This window comes from Plecotus auritus (genome assembly GCF_963455305.1).
Source record: "Plecotus auritus genome assembly, chromosome: 4".
Lineage (NCBI taxonomy): Eukaryota > Metazoa > Chordata > Mammalia > Chiroptera > Vespertilionidae > Plecotus > Plecotus auritus.
Window position 1 is genome coordinate 75,531,688 of NC_137775.1, and position 19,048 is coordinate 75,550,735.

At 40.9% G+C, this 19,048-nt stretch overlaps 1 protein-coding gene across 1 annotated transcript in view; it reads left to right on the plus strand.

Moving 5' to 3' along the window:
• Positions 1-19,048, plus strand: part of EYS (eyes shut homolog) — a gene marked incomplete at both ends in the record, with an annotated part of 1,444,019 nt that overhangs the window by 1,354,688 nt on the left and 70,283 nt on the right. The window contains 1 exon segment of the mRNA XM_080665107.1: positions 7,343-7,525. Within this exon segment, the coding sequence (XP_080521233.1) occupies positions 7,343-7,525 (183 nt within the window).

Consider the following 19,048-nt stretch of genomic DNA (forward strand, 5'->3'; position numbering starts at 1 on the left):
AAAGAGCCCTGACCAGTTTGGCTCAGTGGATAGAGTGTTGGCCTGCGGACTGAAGGGTCCCAGGTTCGATTCTGGTCAAGGGCATGTTACCTTGGTTGCGGGCACATCCCCAGTAGGAGGTGTGCAAGAGGCAGCTGATCGATGTTTCTTCTCCCATCGATGTTTCTAACTCTCTATCCCTCTTCCTTCCTCTCTGTAACAAATCAATAAAATATATTTTAAAAAATTTTTTTAAAAAGGCTAAAAGATATTTCCACAGCACTTGAATTGATGACCTGCTCCAACCTTGATATTTCTTAAATTCTTAACTAGAAATCCACTATCAAGAAGAAGCTCATGAGTTAGGACTGAGAAAAGTGTTCCAAACACATCAGTTCTAGAATATTCCATGTGTGAAATATCTGGGGATTTTATCATGATAAACTACAAAGCATATTTAATCTGGTATAAACTGCACAGTTTATGTAATGTAAATTATAGATACATAGTACAGGCTACCATTCCTAACGTTTATGCCATAAACTGTAATGCAGATGTTACAATGTGACTCATATATACACTTCATGGTACTATAAAAATCCTGCCAGTATCTGGTTTAGATTTAAAGCAGTACTTTGAGGAGCCAGAAGATGGCACTAATTTCTAAGAATTATGCATCTAAAAAGAAGGTGCTACTTTGAATTCTGATCATTCCCCATTTCCTTGGCAGATGAGAATAATGATGCTCTACATTTTCATATTTTAATATAAAATTCTGCTTCATCTCTGACAGATGAAGAAGTGAGAATGGTAGGAATTATAGATCTACACAGACCGTTTGAATGATTTAGTATCAGCAGGAATTGGCAATCAACCGGTGATATTTATTTCATGTTTTTACCTGTGCCTGAAATAAATATTGTATACCTATTTGAACAGAGAACTTGACTATGATGAGTATCATCCTGGTTCAGAAATGATAGGTAAGTGTATGTTTTCTGTACAAGCCACAATCACCTATTACTCTTAGTAACATCTCAGAAGAGACTCATTTCTGTTTCTTTAAATGAACATCATATGTGTAGGTTACCACTGTTTTATTTGTAAATAATAATGCTGAACAGTGTGGAAGCATACCCCACAAGGAGCTTGTTCAGCAACAGAGATAGAAACAATGATTTGTGTACATGGTTTTTATAACCCAATTGCATTTGTGCAGGATATGGAGCTAAATCTATTGCTATCTTACTAAAAAGTTACGAACTAAGAGAGAGGAACGTTGTTTATACTCAAATCTACAAAAAAAAAAAAAAAAGCTAGAGAGGCAAACAGTGGTCTTGCATTTTTGCAGATTTACCCATCTGCCTAAGGGTAAAGGCATTTTCCTGATGCAGTAAAATGTATATTTTGAGGTACTATGTGCTGCTGAACACCATGCTTGCAAAACTGGCATACTAGAGTCTTCCAAATCAGCAGTTTCCAGGGGAAAAATCCATCCACCATCTGCTTGCTTCATTAAAATACATGATAAAGGAGGAAGAACTGATGTGCATTTTCACTAGCTCATCGCTCCCTGGTGTCCATTCTGTGGAGGTTACACACAACAGCTATATAGAAAACAGAATCCAAGTGAAAATCAACCGCAGTTCTTGTCTTTTGTATTTGTATAAAAATAGAGCAATGGGCTTTATTTTAAAAAATAGATTTATATAAGACTATGTATCCTAAAAACACTATATATTTTCAAGAATTCCTCAACGAACTTAGGAACTTTTTTAAAATCCATATTGTAAAATGTTAAACAAGATTATAAGGAATCATACAGATGTTTTGTCATGTAAAAGCCAAAAGTTTTTGTCAAAAACTATTAATTTCCCTAAGAAACATACTTAGTGCTTTTAGCTTATAAGTTGCAAAGCCATTATTATCAAATATTGAAGAGGAAACAATGTTTATAAGCTAAAACCGATGAAATTTTAGTTGTATTTATATAACTTAATTATGAAGAACAACTGATTTGTCAAGTTGGTGGTCTCCATTTTGATTTTCAGTATCAGCATGTGATATATTGTCTGAATTTTTGCCCACCCAAGAAGATTTAAGATTCTACTATCTTTGCAAAAATCCAGAAATATATTATTATTTAGAAGCAAATGACTAGAAAATGCAAAAATAAAATCAGACAAGCAATGATTGGTATTGGAAATGGTACAGAAATTCTATTTCCCAACTTCATTCAGTAGCTTCAATTTTTCCCTTAGTCATATATGTACCAAATAGTTAAGATACCAGAAAAAGAATAACAGCAGAAAAATAACAACTATGTTTGTCACTATCTTTCAAAGCCCTTTATATTTATCCATTCAACCACTTGAGGGATATACTATATTCCATACCCACTTGAGCTAAGCACTGTTGTTTGTTCTGGTTCATGAATGCAAGCTCTCTGCCCTGATGGAACCTGCAATCCAATTAGGGAGAGAGAAACTATAGATAACGTATAATGTAATTAGGCTGCAGTAAGCAAAGCAGATTAAGGGATGGAGGTAAAAGGAGATGAATCCCTTGATAAGGTGGTCAGGGAAGACCCCTGTGAAGAGAGGACACTTGGGCAGACTCTTGAAGGAAATAAGGGAGCACGTCATGTCTCATCTTTGGGGGAGAATAAATTTCAGGCATTTGAAACTTAAGGAGCAGAAGCCCTAAACTGGCAGTCTGTTTGATTTGTTTGGGAAACACAAAGAAGTTAACATGTTTGGAACAGAATGGGCAAGAAGAAATGGGTATAAAATAACCTTGCAGACTAGGGTCTTTAGGCTATATTAAGGGTTTGTGTGTGTTTTTTTAATTATTTCCAAATTGAAGGGAAGCCACTGGAGAACTTTAAACATGCAATTAATATTTAAAAGCCTGTATTCCTGGGTTATGGAAAGGAGACTGTAAGGTACAAAGGTGGCAAAGGAGACCAGTGAAGAAGCAAATGTAATAGTCCAAGCTGGAGAGAATAGTACACTAAACTTTGGTGGCATTAATGGAGGTGGTGAGAAGTTAGTGGAATTTAGGATATATGTTGAAGATGAAATTAATAGGATTTTCCAGTCAACTGGTTGAGGTGGCAGAGACAGAAAAACAATTTAAGGATGATGACTAATTTTTGTTCTGAACAAAGACAGAGAAGATAGGGAAGAAATTTGGTTGGGAGAGAAAGGAAGGGATTAGGTTTGGAAGAAGGCTATACATATATGAGAATAAAGAGTTCAGTCTTGTATATGCTCAGTTGCAGACTCCTATTGGACATACAAATATATTCAAGTATCTAATAGGTAGTTAGGTATATGAATCTGGAGCTCTGGGGGTCTGGAAGGAAGTCAAAGTTAAAGACTACTACTCAGGGTCTTCCTCCTATAGCTGGTTTGTATGATGAAGCAGAAAGTGATGGTAGATGGAGACAAGTGGAAGAAAAAGAGAATGTGGAAGAGCTGTTTAAAACAGGAAGACCACTAGGAGAGTGCAGTACTGCGGAATCCAAGTGAGGAAAGAGTTTCAAGAGAAAGAGATAGCCCAGCCAGTGTAGTTCAGCAAATGAGCCTTGAGCCAGGAACCAAGAGGCCACCAGTTCAATTCCAGTCATGGCACATGCCAAGGCTGTGGGCTTGATCCCTTGCGGGGGGGCATGTAGGAGGCAGCAGATCGATGATGTTTCTCTCTCATTGATGTTTCTATCTCTATCCCTCTCCCTTCCTCTCTCTCTAAAAAAAAATCAATGAAACATACTTGTTTTTGAAAAAGAGAGAAAGAGATAATCAACCCTGTCCATTGCTTCTGAGACATTGAAGAAGATGAAAACAGAACTGACATTGAATTTAGAAAGATGATGGTCATGGATGAGTTTGACATAAGAAGACTCAATGGAAAGGTAGATACTGAAATGAAATCAAGGGCGAAAGGGTGACAACAAACTGAAAGTCACTGCAGATACTCTTTAGAATAAGAGTTACTGCAACGGAGGGATAAGGACACATATGTAATACCTTAATCAATAAAGAAAAAGAAGAGTTACTATAAGGACGAATAGAGAATAGGGAGTAGCTAATTAGAGAGGAATGTGGAGGTGAGGAAAGCAGTTATGCCCCTTGAACTAAGTCAGAACTAAGGATTTAGAGAAAAAACTTGCCTGCCGGATGACACATGGTTCTCTGAACAGGGCTATTCAGTAGAAATAGAATGTGAGCTGCCTGTGTAATTTTGTTTTCTAGTAGCCACATTTTTTTCAAATATATTTTATTGATTTTAGAGAGAGGAAGGGAGAGGGAGAGATGGAAACATCGATGATGGAGAGAATCATTGATCGGCTGCTTCCTGCACGCCTCCCACTGGGGATCGAACCCAAAACCCAGGCACATGCCCTGACACGGAATGGAACTGTGACCGGTTCATGGGCCGACACTGAACCACAGAGCCACACCGGCTGGGCAGTAGCCACATTTTTAAGATAAAAAGAAACAAATGAACTTTATTTTAATAATATATTTTATTTAAGCCAATATTTAATGCATATGAAATATTATTAATAAGATGATTCACATTCTTTTCTCTGTACTAAACCCATCTAGGTCAGGCCTCGCCACAGTTCAAGTGCTCCATGGCCACGTGGGGGAGATTGAAATGTTATCGAACAGCATAGCTTTAGACTAAGGAATGCCAAGCGAGTGACAGATCCACTCCAGTGGGCATTGTTATTCTCCAGTTTCAAAATACATTGTACCTCTTTTGACGAGTATAAAATTGTCTCATAAACTTAAGTTGGATAACACTGTTTATTCAGATAAATATCACACCATTACCTTTTTTTTAACAAGTTACCCATAAATTGTCTTACATTTACAATTCAGTATAACCTTAACTCATGGTCCTATTTCTTGATATCATCAAAGTCCTCTTTTTCATGTAGACCAGAGCTTAGTCCTCCAGCTCTCTCTTCTGATCTGAGCTTCACATTTCAGATCACCCAAGTGATAGATCTAAAAGGCCACTTTGGTCACTGTCCAACAACCCAAAGGTGGAGGAGAAAATATAAAGCCCTTCGTGATTAGACTCTTGTCTGGCAATCTCATTTCGTTTGCTTGCTCTCTTCCTTTTTATACTTTGCAGTTTGCAAACACCGTGAGTTTCCTGGGTAAACGACATGCTGTCCTGGCCTCCCCACCTTGGAACGTGCTGTTCTTTGCATCTGAAATGATTTTCCCTTTCATCTGTCGGGGGAATTGCTGCTCAGCAGCCAAGCCTCAATTTTCAGCCCAGTTCTGTTGAATAAATTGGCCACACACTAGTTCCTTGAGGGTAGGGATCCAGGAACTAGTTATCAAGTTATCTGTGCTTTGTTGCCTTTGTGTCACCAGCATCTAGCACAGGGTCTGACGGTGAAATACATGTGATAGATTTGTTGACATAACCTAAATGTACAATACCTTTCGACTCTGTTGTAAATTACGAACAGGAAGAAATGTTTTAAGTCATTCCTCTATTTTATTATTACATTTAATTGAATTCCATTTTCACTTGATCGCCAATGGTAAAACACTGTCAGTGTTTTTACTTTATTTCACTTGCAATACATTTCACTTCCCTGAACTACTGAGAGTGGAAGGCCTGATGGGAAGAGTCTCATTATTTCTGGAACACAAGCCACTAGATAAAAAAATAAATGTGAAAGGTGATAGGTCTCCAAATCCCACATTAGATTTTGGTGAGTTTTCAGGAAAAAAAATATTAGGCCACACTTCCCAAAGAATAAAATGATCAGATTTTAATTAGATATTAAATATTAAAATGAAGTATTCAACTTATTCCACACAATTACCCGATTTGAATAGTTATGTGAAACAAACAGAAATAAAAGCCTCTGATAACTTGCATCATCTTTCCCAGGATAGCACAATCATTTGCTATATAAACAGTTATAACCAGACATAACAAGCTCTTTTATTTTAAGTGTTGGATACCAGAATGGGGCTATTTCTTAAGGCTTGTAAAAATTCTAGTTTTATAGCTTCCCAGGAGAGCCAGAATCTCTTGAGAAGAAGTGAGCAATAAAAGGTAATCAAAACAATCTCTTCTTTCCTCTGGCAAACTCTGGAACCAAAATAAATAGATCCTAGGAACATCCTTTAACCTGCGAACACCGTTCGTAAAGACGGGGGTGGGAGTCACAATCCCCCTTCCTGTTTCCTGCGGTCCTCTTGGCGTGGGGAAATAAAAGCCAGCTGGGACTATTGATGAAGGAAACAGCAATGAAGGAGAAAATTTGGGTACAAGATTAGATAGAGTTAGGACGAAAAGAGCGGCTGGCTGGTCGATAGGACCCCTCAATTCAATTCTATTTTGTACACACTGGCCCCTGAACTTCTGAGGTTTCTTTGTGTTTTTTGTTTATTTGTTTGTTTTGTTAATCCTCACCCTATCATATTTTTTCCATTGATTTTTAGAGAGAGTGTAGGAAGGGTAGGAGGGAAAGAGAGAGAGGGAAACATTGATGAGAGAGAGACCCATTAATTGGTTACCTCTCGCACGTGCCTGGATCAGGGCTGGGGATTGAACCTGCAACCCAGGTACATGCCATTGACCAGGAATTGACCCCGTGACCTTTGGGTGTGGAGGACAGATGCTCTAACCACTGAACACACCAGCCAGTGCTGAACTTCTGTTTCTTACCACCTCCTGTTTCTATGAAGTCGTTTTATAGTTTCAGGCCTACTGAAACCCATGCTTTCAGGATCTAACAAACATCTCAGCACAGTAGGGATGATCATTTCTTTTAGACAATGATTTTTTCACTTCACAGAAAGTTCTCATCATTCACAATATGGTCACGGAAACTGATCACATTCCCTTTCGATTTTTTGGCTTTCCTACCCCTGACCTAGGGCTTCCGATACTATGAAGGGGCAGGATTAGAAACACACAGTGTGTTCCAAGCTGTGAATTCCTCTCTTAGTCATAGTCAGTGTGTGGATGCCAAATCTTGTTTACAAAGCACCTGGGTAAACACTTTGTCTGCCAGTGATCTTTTCTATTTCTAAAATTAGTCTTCAAAACATAAGGTTTTGCTCTTTTAAGCAAATTCTCCATTATGTAGAAAGGGTTTGGGAGCAAAAGTATATGCACAGGATCCCAAAACACTGCACTTCCTTGGTTCTGGTTCTGAAATCCCCTGTTGAGTCCCTTCGTGGCTCAATGCTGAGGGCACTCGAGTGTAATTAATGTGATAGTAAACAGACCGTCTGGCCAGATGCATCAGCAAACCCCCCTTTCACAAGTACACGTACAGGTTTATTTTAACACTTGGGTTTGGGTTTTCCCACAGCTATTACTATTACTCAGCCCAGGTTCAGTGGCATGGATGCCTTCGGATACACTTCATTCCTGGCTTATCCACAGATCCCAGACATCAGCTTCGATTATGAATTCCACTTGAAGTTTCAGCCAGCAAACAACCACTCGGCACTGCAAAATAACGTCATCTTCTTCACCGAACAGAAGGGCCCTGGTAAGATTAATTGAACCCTCCAGGACTTGCTTAGCTCCTTTAAGAAAACTTTGGAGATTCTTCATGGGCACTCTAATTGGCTGTGGATAAAGGAGACATTTGCTTAGATGCAGCCTCCTCCTGTTTTCTGCTTGGAGCATGTTCCTTGTAGCCCCAGGTGTTCAGCAGTTCCCTGACCTTCTCTGTAACCTTGCTCACACCAGGGCTACCTGTGATAATCAAGGGCAAGAATTCCCGCAGGCAAACAGGAGGGCGGAGAAGGTGACCCAGTCACGTGAGAAGTGAGCTTATTGATTTGTCCTTCCCTCTGATGGTGTCACATATAAGGAGAGAAGGGAACGTCTCCATAGGAACAGCATTTGACCGTGTGTTGGGAAATGAGAATTGTTGCCATCAAAAAAAGCTACTTCAAATTAAAGGGCTGGCGTGCCTCCATGGGTGAGGGTCGACCTTTGAACCAAGAGGTCATGGTTCAATTCCCGGTCAGGGCACATGCCCAGGTTGCGGGCTTGATCCCCAGTGTGGGGCGTGCGTCAGGCAACTGATCAATGATTCTCTCTCATCACTGATGCTTCTATCTCTCTCTCCCTCTCTCTTTCTCTCTGAAATCAATAAAAATATATTTTTTTAAATGAAGAAAGTTTTTGGCCTGTACCAAAGTACACCAGTACCCTAGAATTGGTGGGAAATCACCTCATAAGTTTAATTTGTCTGTCTTAAGTAGAAAGCAGTTATGCACCTGTGAGGGTCAAGGAAAAGCACATATGTTTTACTCCCAAGTAAACAACTAACTAGTTGGGCAATTAATCCCTTGCCTTCTCCGAGCTCAGTGTCCTCATCTGTGAAATGAACACATTACACTGCCAACCACCGGCCGTTCTATGGTGCTGGGGGCAATAGCATTCTGTTCTTTCCATCTCCCTCAGTGACTCTCCTCTTACTGCACATTGGTTTCCATAGTAACACCCGCATGAAAGGAGCCTGCCCCTGGGCAAGTATAATGGGCCGGCCCCCACCTCTTCCGCTGGATGGGGGCACTTGATCATGGGAGGTACTGTTCATTCTACCTCCAAAATCCGTTCTGGTCTCTTCCCCATCTCTGTTGCCAAAACCTCGTGACCTCTTCCTAACTGTTCTTCCTATGTCCTTTCCTGCCTGCAATCTATTCTCCAAGTTGCAGCAAGAATTACCTTGTTAAAAGGCTCTCATCATATGTGAACCCTGCTTCAAACCCGACTGACTTTCCATTGTGCTCAGAATGAAATCCAAACTTTCTTACCATGTTCTCGTAGGGCCTCACCTCAACTCTAAGTCCACCAGGCCGCTCCCACCATCTCCGGGCCCCTCCCCACAGATCTTTCCCAGTGCCTTAGTCACCTGGCGCTTTTTCCTGCCTCGGGGACTTAGCGCATGCTCCTCCCTCTACCTGGACAGGGAATGGCCATCAGAGTGGTCCCGAGAGCAGGCTCTGGGGCCTGGCAGTGTAGACTTAAATCTAGTTTCCACCACTCACCAATTACGTGTTGTCACTTAATGTCTCTGTGCCCCAGTTTCCTCACCTGTCACATGGGAATAATAATGGTACATTCCCCGATAGAGTTGTGAGGATTAACATAGTTAGTACATGCAAAGCACTTAAAATAGTCTTGAACGCAATAAACACAGTAGCTTGTATTTTCTTCAGGAGGCCTTCCCAGCCACCTTCACGAAAGTAGGTCTGATCCCACCCCACCCAAGTTATTCTCTACCTCACCTTCCTATTTATTTCCTGCAAGCCCTTACCTCGATGTATAATTCCTTTATCCGTTTTAGGTAGTTGTTTCTTGTCTGTCATGACCAGAGAGTGGGAGCTCTGTGTGGACACAGACCAAGTGGTCCCCATTTGACTCTGTATGCCCACACTTAGCGCACTGCCTGGCACATAATCAGTACTGAATGAATGAATAAGAGAACCGCAATAAGTATAGATAATTGTAAAAAAATTTTTTTCATAGAACAGATAATGGTATGATATGTAAATAGGCAACACGGTTGTACAAAGGTACGTACTTAAAAAGTAGCCTTTATTAGGGGCTCCAGGTCAGATGCCATCCTCTCCATTAGGATGTCTCTGGAGGCTACTCTGCCCCACCTCCTTTGGTCAATGCCCCCTTCCTCTGAGCACTGATAGCCTGCCTGCACTTAGGGCTTGGACCCTCTGTGCCAGGCCGTGGTTGGCTCCTCTTTTATAGGAATGGTGTCCCAGTTATCACTATATCAATCACAAAGTTTCCCCCGGGTGGTTTTGGTAACTAATCTGTTGAGTGGCTGCCAGAAGTCACGGAGGGAGGAGGGGAGAAAGAAGGAATTCCTACTCCTCACTCTTTAATCCTCACATGCTTCAGCATGTTTATCCATTATATCCTTTTCATTACAAAAAAAAATGGAGCAAATAAAAAATTCAAAGGAGCATTACACACCCTGGGCCCTTCTTATTTTAAAATGTATCTTCTAAATCCTGAACGATTCCCAGAGGGAGAACCCAAGCAAAGCATCAACACTTGGTCCATGAAAATACTGCACCAAATAACTCTTCAGTACTCTTCTACTAAACACTTTCAAAATTCTCAAAAATAAATAAATAAAAACAATACCTAATGTTTTGGCCACAGTTTTTCTAAATTGTGGAATTTCACATATAACATTTTCTGGGTTTCTCTACTCATCTTATTTGTATGGATGGATAGGAATGCTAATCCTGCATTTGGCATTTGTAGGTTGGCAGCATGGCTAAGTAAAGGCTAGATCAGTGGTCGGCGAGCTGCTGTTTGCCTCTCTGTTGACTAATGAATTTGCCCACCACTGTCATATACTACCCTTTACCTCTTTGCACACAATATGCCACAATTGCCTAATCCTCACAGCTTCCAACTACACGGTAATATTTAGTCTAGTCCAGTGGTCGGCAAAATCATTAGTCAACAGAGCGGCAAACCGCGGCTCTCGAGCCGCATGTGGCTGCCGAGCCGCGGTTTGCCGACCACTGGGCTAGATGAACAGGTATATAAGTTGTGGAGCTCTAGTTTCTAATCAGTGAAAAGAAATCTGAAACGTGCAATTCCACATTATACCACCTGAGGGAGCAAGACACCAGCTAAAAAATGCAAGTAGCACTAAACTGATTTTTAAGGCAATGCTTCTCCAAGTAGGACCACTTCATGTCTGTATCAGAGTCACATGAGGGTGTTTGTTAAAAGGCTAATTTCCAGGCCCTCTTGAATTAAATAATAGAATGTTATCAAGCACCTTTGGTACTTTTTACACAACTAATATTTGAGAGCACCCTCTCAAAACTTTTAGGGACCATCTAAATTAGACCATGTGTGGGGATGGACTAAGATATGTAGTCATTGCCCATAATGTAATATGTAGGAATGATTTGTCCACTTGTGTATCACAAAGTTATTCATTCAAGAGATCCATATTTCTCTAAAATATTTAATGATTAATATTAACCACACGATTTGAAATTATCTATTCTCCATAAAAATCTATGATCCAAATCAGTTTGTTTTTCATGGTGGTATTAACTCCATATTTAGGTGTTATTCTTTTCTTGTTAATTTTTTTTTATTATTGTTAATTCTCACCCAAGGATATTCTTTCCATTGAATTTTTAGAGAGAGTGGAAAGAAGGGAGAGAGGGGGCAGAGAGAGAAAAACATCGATGTGATAGAGACACATTAATTGGTTGCCTCCCACACTCACCCTGACAGGGTCTGGGGATGAACTGCAACCCAGGTATGTGCCTTTGACCAGGAATTGAACCCATGACACTTTGGTGCACAGGCAGGTGCTCTAACCAGTGAGAAAACTGGCCAGAGCTGGGTGTTACTCTTTTTTTTTTTTTTTTTTAGTTGTTATTCTTGTTTAGTAGCATCAATCTCTGATCTGCATACTGGTTGTTACTATTAAAATTACCATCCCATATGCTGCCTTTATCTTCCTTAGGTTATAGATGCACAAAGCCACAGAGTTTCTTTAATAACTTGAAATGTAAGCCAACCTCTAATTCTGACATGTCTACATAAGAAGGCAAGGGACCTCCATACCCCAGCACTGATTATACTCTTCCCTGAGTCTCCCTAAGCTGCTCACCAGTTTTTCCAGACTTTATTCTCATTGAACTCGCTGGACAAATTACCCTTTCAAACATTTCAGCTTGAAAATGTCTCTCTTGACTTGTGATTTTAACCTGCCCTAACCTAATCCTCTTCCTGTGCTCCAGCAGTCATATTTGGCATTTTCTTCATCATCTCTTTTTCCCTTCCTACCCCCACACCCCTATATTGTATGCCCTGTGGTTTATTCTTCTAGAAATCACCTGCATGTCCAGCAGTTCACAGATGGATACGTACATTCATGTCCTCTCCTGTGTCCCTCCTTTGGGACTGGCATAAAGATTCTGCTCCAGCCAGAAACCCAGGAGGCCCTGGATATCCATCTCCCTTTCTCTCATTTGACAACTACTTCCTGGGAACCTAGATGAGACATTCTCCAAGGTGGTGGAGAGACAGTTATGAACAAGATAAGCAAGGTCCTTGTCTTCTCTCCATGTTCTACCAAATGCCATTGCCTATCCATTTTACCTCCTCATTACTTTTTTTTTAATCTTCTCTATCTTCTTTCTTCTCCTCATCGCCCCCAACTCCTCTGCAAAAGCCTCCGTTCCAATCCCTCTGCCCAGTCATGTTCCTCTTCCCCTCTACTCTCCATTTTGCTCCAGGGGACCTAACATATAAGTTCAATCATTTCTAGCCCAATCAACATGCTTGATCATAACATATCACCCAAGATCTTTTGCATAATTACACAGAGGCTTACCCATCCCCTTCTTACAATCTGTGTTTCCTTCGATGCACTCTCCTCTCAGCAGGATTCGTGCACGTGTACGTTCTGGGTCGTGTGGCTATGTCCTTGTTTCTGTGCTTTTGCACAGGCTGTTCCAACCTCCTGAGCTAGGCACCCTTCACTTCGTGCCTCCAAAACACTTCCATCCCGTAAGCCTCCGCTGAAAAGAACATTCTTCTCTGAAGTCTTCAACTTCCAAGAACATTTAAGACTTAATCTCACTGCAGTTGGCTGGTAACAATTACAATGTTTTACTATAACTGTTTGGACCTCTTTGAGAATTGTACCATGGCTTTTCTTTCTTATATCAATAGTGGCTGCCACATATAGGCACTCATTACAGTTTTTGAAAGATGTAATACCCCCCCCCAAAAAAAACCACAAAAATACCTATGCTCCCCATCACACTAAAACTTAAAATCAATTTAGGGAGGCACAACACATCTGCTTAAATTTTTGTTAATTAATAATCCTCACCCAGAGGTCAGAGACCATGTCTGGTACTCACAGCACCTGTCATAGTGTCTAATGCATGAACATAGGCATCACTGAAAAAGAGGTGCCAAAACCGGTTTGGCTCAGTGGATAGAGCATCAGCCTGTGGACTGAAAGGTCCCAGGTTCGATTCCGGTCAAGGGCACGTAACTTGGTTGCGGGCACATCCCCAGTAGGAGGTGTGCAAGAGGCAGCTGATCGATGTTTCTCTCTCATCGATGTTTCTAACTCTCTATCCCTCTTCCTTCCTCTCTGTAAAAAATCAATAAAATATATTTAAAAAAAAAAAAAGAGAGAAGAGGTGCATAAGTGATAGAAAAGATGACTTTCCGAAAGTAGAAACTCTATCCAGCTAGGACAGTCAGGAACTTTGTTCCCTTTCCTTCCATTGCAACCAGTCCTCTACAGTTAGTGCCACCGCAGCCTGGCTGCATTCCCAGTTCCATTCTCCCCAGCGAATCCCCAGCCAGCAGCTTTAGAACAGCCCGTTTATTCCACCCGAGATCCGTCACTCCCATTCACTCCACCTTCACAGCTTCCACCTGCCTGGGAGGCTGTTCCAGTTCATCACCTCTTCCAAACTACACATCATGCAACATTTCCTAATGAATTTGTGTCTCCTTATAGCTTATGTACACAAAGCCTGTGTAGAACTTTCAATTTGCATCCCATAAGTTGGCATCTAATTGTATACTGTTTTGTCATCCACAATCCCTACTTTCAATCATATGAAGTCACCATTGTCATACATCAAAAACATTAGAATAACAACAATTTTATCATTTTAGTCTTGTACCTCAGTAAGATTAATCTTAAATTCTGTTTGGACAGCCATGATGTCATGACTTCAGTTTTCTTTTGTATCCGTAACTGCATCATTCACATGGCACGTACTGAGTGAGAAATCAATAATTACCTGCTTATTGATTCTTCCACTAACAGAAAGACTCTGTAGACAAGCTATCATGGTAGCTAATAATACTGTGTAGACATAGATTAACCTGGATTATAGTGAAGAAGTTAGGAACTAAATAAAGCGGGGAGGGGAGACATGTATCACTGTTTACAAACTTTTTGACTCGAGGGCCACAATGGGTTCTTAAACTGGACCGGAGGGCAGGAACAAAAGCATGGATGGAGTGTTTGTGTGAACTAATATAAATTCAAAGTAAAGGAGCGGAGGGGAGAGCAAGAGAACCCTCCGCTCTTTCGGCTCCGCGGGCCGGATAGAACAGCCGAACGGGCCGGATCCGGCCCGCGGGCCATAGTTTGCCCACGGCTGGAGAGCATTGGTCTGTGCAACAAAGGATGGAGGGTTTGATTCCTGGCCAAGGGCACGTACCTGGATTGCAGGTTCAATCACTAGCCCCAGTCAGGTTGCTTTCAGCAGGCAACCAATCAATGTGTCTCTCACACATTGATGTTTACCTCTCTCTCTCTCTCTCTCTCTCTCTCTCTCTCTCTCTCTCTATCCCTCCCTCCCTCCCTCCCTTCCTCCTCCCCTTCCACTTTCTCTAAAAAAATCAATGGAAAAAAATATCCTCAGGTAAGGATTAACAAAACAAGAAATCTGACAATAGCTTGTATTAAAAAGGTATAATGTTACAAAAGAATATTTCAGAAAAAAAATCTGTAACTTCATGATCTATGTGCCTAAGCCCTTTATACATGTAGCTTCCTGTCAGTCACCAGCATGTAGGTCTTCTGTGCTGCGGTAATTAGGAAAGATCGCCTCATATTTCATGCCAACTAATTTCTTGTTTGCTTCGAGCCCTTAGTTATTCACTATACTACAAATAAGACTGCATAAATATAGCTTGATGTTTTTCTGTGGAAATAAATGAATGTCATCCACAGAACGGAAAAAGAAAAATGATGAGAGGAGTGTCACAAAATCCAATCAGCTCAGCCTGTTTTTTTATAGAGCTGTGGTATAAATCAGGCAGAAGGATCCCTGATGAATGAGAGAGCAGGCTGCAGCCAATTCCTTAATATAACACCTCTCCCGATTCCACAGGGCCGAGGTATTTTGTAAACATAGCTGACAGTAGATGCTCATATTCAATTTTTTTACAACAGAAAAATGCTTGTTATCTTCTTCTGTAATCACATTGGAGTGGACTGGGAATCATGAAAATTTCTTCCTGACAACCTCAGACTATCCAATCTTAGTTTTCGTGAAATTAAATATCTTTAACTTTAGTAAACTAATCCACTTTACTGACTGAGAAATGTATAAGATTATCATATTTGACCAGTGCTCAAACAGGGTTAAAAATGACAAAAATATGCAGATTCTCATACATCCCCTTTCACTACCACCCCTTTTTAAATGTACATGAAGAGTGAATGTTCATTTAAGCATAGTTCAATGGGGTAACCTGGGTTTCACAGAAGAACCGCCAGAGGACAAGAAAAAGATGAGGGCCAAGTACAAATCAATAAACTACAGCCCACATTTGCACTATTTTTTTTCTACACTTCCGGAAAGCACATATGGTTCCATCTTATGGAAATTCAAGTTTACCCACAAACTGGTGCTTACATTCCTTGTTTTCATGGTCTTATCTCAGACAGCAGACAACAAGAGAAAACCAGACTTCTACATTTTCTAGTCTCAGATCCTTTTGTTCAGGAAACAGAAAAATGTGGGCCCTCTGTAGCCCCAGGAAATGCGTTTTGTCCCATTTCCATGTGCTCTGAGCACAGCATGGCATGTGCTGTTACTGTCACCCTTGACCCACAGTCTGCACCAACACAGTTGGAAGTCGGGGCACCATCTTGATTTGGCCACATGCAGCAGCCAGTTTACGCTGCCCACATTTTAATAATTGAATCCCTTGAAGTAGATACTACATGGTCTCTAATATACACAATGACAAAGGAAGACACATCATGGACATGGCTGTGTATGGTTCTGATGCTTTCAAAGCTCTGGAATATCCATCGTTTAATGGTTCCATCAACAGAACAGGAAGCTGAGTACCAGCCACTGTGATTAGAAGCCCTACAGATCTTAGAATCAACAGACTGTATGCTCCTTAAGAGTTCATTCAAAATCTCTAGTCATCTTAGTTTTAGTTAAGCACCCACTAAAGCAGAGACTGTCACTGACTATGGGGTAAAAATGTCTCAAGTGTCTAGAATCCTATGCCACTCAATATGTACTGTTCTGGTAGGTGAGATTCCATTCAACCTAGATATACACTGAGTAGCCAGATTATTATGATCTCTGAATGCATAATAATCTGGCCAATCAGTGTGTGTGTGTGTGTGTGTGTGTGTGTGTGTGTGTGTATATATATATATATATATATATGTATGTATATATATATATATATATATATATATATATATATATATATATATATGAGGCCCGGTGCATGAGTTTGTGCATGGGTGGGGTCCAGCCAGCCTGGTCAGGGGGAGGGGACATGGGCGGTTGGCCGGCCTACCTGCTGGTCGAACTCCTGGTCGAGGGGACAATTTGCATATTTTGCATATTAGCCTTTTATTATATAGAATATACACTGAGTGGCCAGATTATTATGCATTCAGAGATCATAATAATCTGGCCACTCAGTGTATTTTTCCTTTGCATCCCTTTAGCTTTCATTCTAATTCCAAAAACGTCTTCCATTATTTTTCTAAAATCATTCACATTTATCTAACTCTTCATTCATATTGACTTAGCTTTCTTTCTAAACTCTGAATATACCCTCTCATAGCCATGAGCAGTCAACTAAAACTCATCTTAGTTTATGTTAGTGTCTCCGTGTCAGCATCCTTATACCACAAAGTCAAGAATATTTGATAAAATGGTAGTTTCTGTCTTTCAGAAATCTAAAAGTGTTACAGATGCTAGAACTATACTCAAATATTCCCATGAAGTGTGTCTGCACAAATAATGGTTCTTTCAGAAGGGAAATCCCTCTGATAGTCCGGAACCACTCAGCAAGCAGATTCATGAGATGGAAAAGTCAGAGCATCATCTCATGGCTCCTCGCCCGTCTTTTCGTTCACTCAGGATGGAAAGGAGGAGGGAAGAGGCAAAACCCACTTGCCACTTAGAGTTTCTGAATCCATTTGAAAAGATCTTTTAAAACAGTAATTTATTGCTAGAGACAATATTAGGAAGTGTTATTATTTCCATTACCATATTTTCAAAAGAAAGAAATAAGAGGATCTGAGTGGCCAGAAATTACATTAGCACAAAGGCCAAGATTAAACACTCATGTCTTTGTAGTACCTGGGACTCTGCTTACCTCAGTTGCAAGTCTATTATCATTTTTATTTTTTTTAATTTAATAAATCTTTATTGTTCAGATTATTACAATTGTTTCTCCTTTTTCCCCCCATAGCTCCCCTCCACCTGGTTCCCACCCCACCCTTTGCCCTTACCTCCCCCCACACTGTCCTCATCCATAGGTGTATGATTTTTGTCCAGTCTCTTCCTGAACCCCCCATACCCCTTTCCCCCTGAGAATTATCAGTCCACTCCCTTTCTATGCCCCTAATTCTATTATATTCACCAGTTTATTCTGTTCCTCAGATTTTTAATTCACTTGATTTTTAGGTTCACTTGTTGATAGATATGTATTTGTTGTTCATAATTTTTCTCTTTACTTTTTTCTTCTTCCTCTTCTTAAAGAATACCTTTCAGCATTTCATATAATACTGGTTTGGTGGAGACGAACTCCTTTAGCTTTTTCTTATCTGTGAAGCTCTTTATCTGACCTTCCATTCTGAATAATAGCTTTGCTGGGTAGAGTAGTCTTGGTTGTAAGTTCTTGCTGTTCATCACTTTGAATATTTCTTGCCACTCCCTTCTGGCCTGCATAGTTTCTGTTGAGAAATCAGCTGACAATCGTATGGGTGCTCCCTTGTAGGTAATTAACTGTTTTTCTCTTGCTGCTTTTAATATTCTCTCTTTGTCTTTTGCTCTTGGCATTTTAATTATGATGTGTCTTGGTGTGGTCCTCTTTGGATTCCTTTTGTTTGAGGTTCTGTGCGCTTCCTGGACTTGTAAGTCTATTTCTTTCACCAGGTCGGGGAAGTTTTCTGTCATTATTTCTTCCAATAGGTTTTCAGTATCTTGCTCTCTCACTTCTTATGGCACCCCCATAATTCTGATGTTGGTACGCTTGAAGTTGTCCCAGAGGCTTCTTACACTATCTTCAACTTTTTGGATTCTTTTTTCTTTTTTTTGCTTTTCCGGCTGAGTGTTTTTTGCTTCTTTGTATTTCAAATCTTTGACTCGATTCTTGCGTTCCTCTAGTCTGCTGTTGGGTCTCTGTATAATATTTTTTATTTCAGTCAGTGTATGTTTATTTTCTAGTTGGTCCTTTTTCATATCTTCGAGGGACTCGTTAATATTTATCGGCCTTTTCTAGGATATTCTTGAACAGCCTTATAACCGTGGTTTTGAATTCTATATCCAGTTGTTGTTTTCCTCCATTTCTTTCGTTTGTGATCTGTTTCTTTGTCTCCCCATTTTTCACTGCTTTGCTGAGTTGGTAGAGTAGCTTTGTGTGCTAGGTTTCCTATATGGCCCAGTGGGTCAGCCTCCCCAGTTAACCTGAGGTGGACACTCTTGGTGCACCCCTTTGTGGACTGTGTGTACAGCCTTATTGTAGTTAAGTCTTGATTGTTGTTGGTATCACTGGGAGGAATTGACCTGCAGGCCAGTTGGCTGTGAGGATCAGCTGTGTCTACACTGGGAGATTTTTGGTGCTGGAGACAGCCTTATAGGATTAGCCTTGCCAGATTGCAAAAGCCTCTGTGCTCAGCTTGGAAGGGGTGGAGTCTCAGGGCGGAGCAGACAGTCTTGGCTTCCTGTCAGCCCTGCCCTTGCGCGCGCCAATCTCCAGACCTCTGCCTTCCGCAGTTCCCGAGTTTCCGCCTTACAGTCCAGATTTCCCTGGTAAGAGCATGGGTCCCCAGGGGCTCGCCCGGAACTGCGGTTCAGTGCAGTCGGAACTGGGGTTCAGTGCAGTCAGGAGCTTCCCACTTTCTTCTGCTAGGTATAGCCTGTGGTAACCTCCGCAGTCAGTCTTTGTGTGCACTCGCGTCTCCAGACCCCTGCCGCCGTGGCTCCCCTGAGTCTCTAAGTCTCCGTGTGCCTTTCTCTCTACCTGA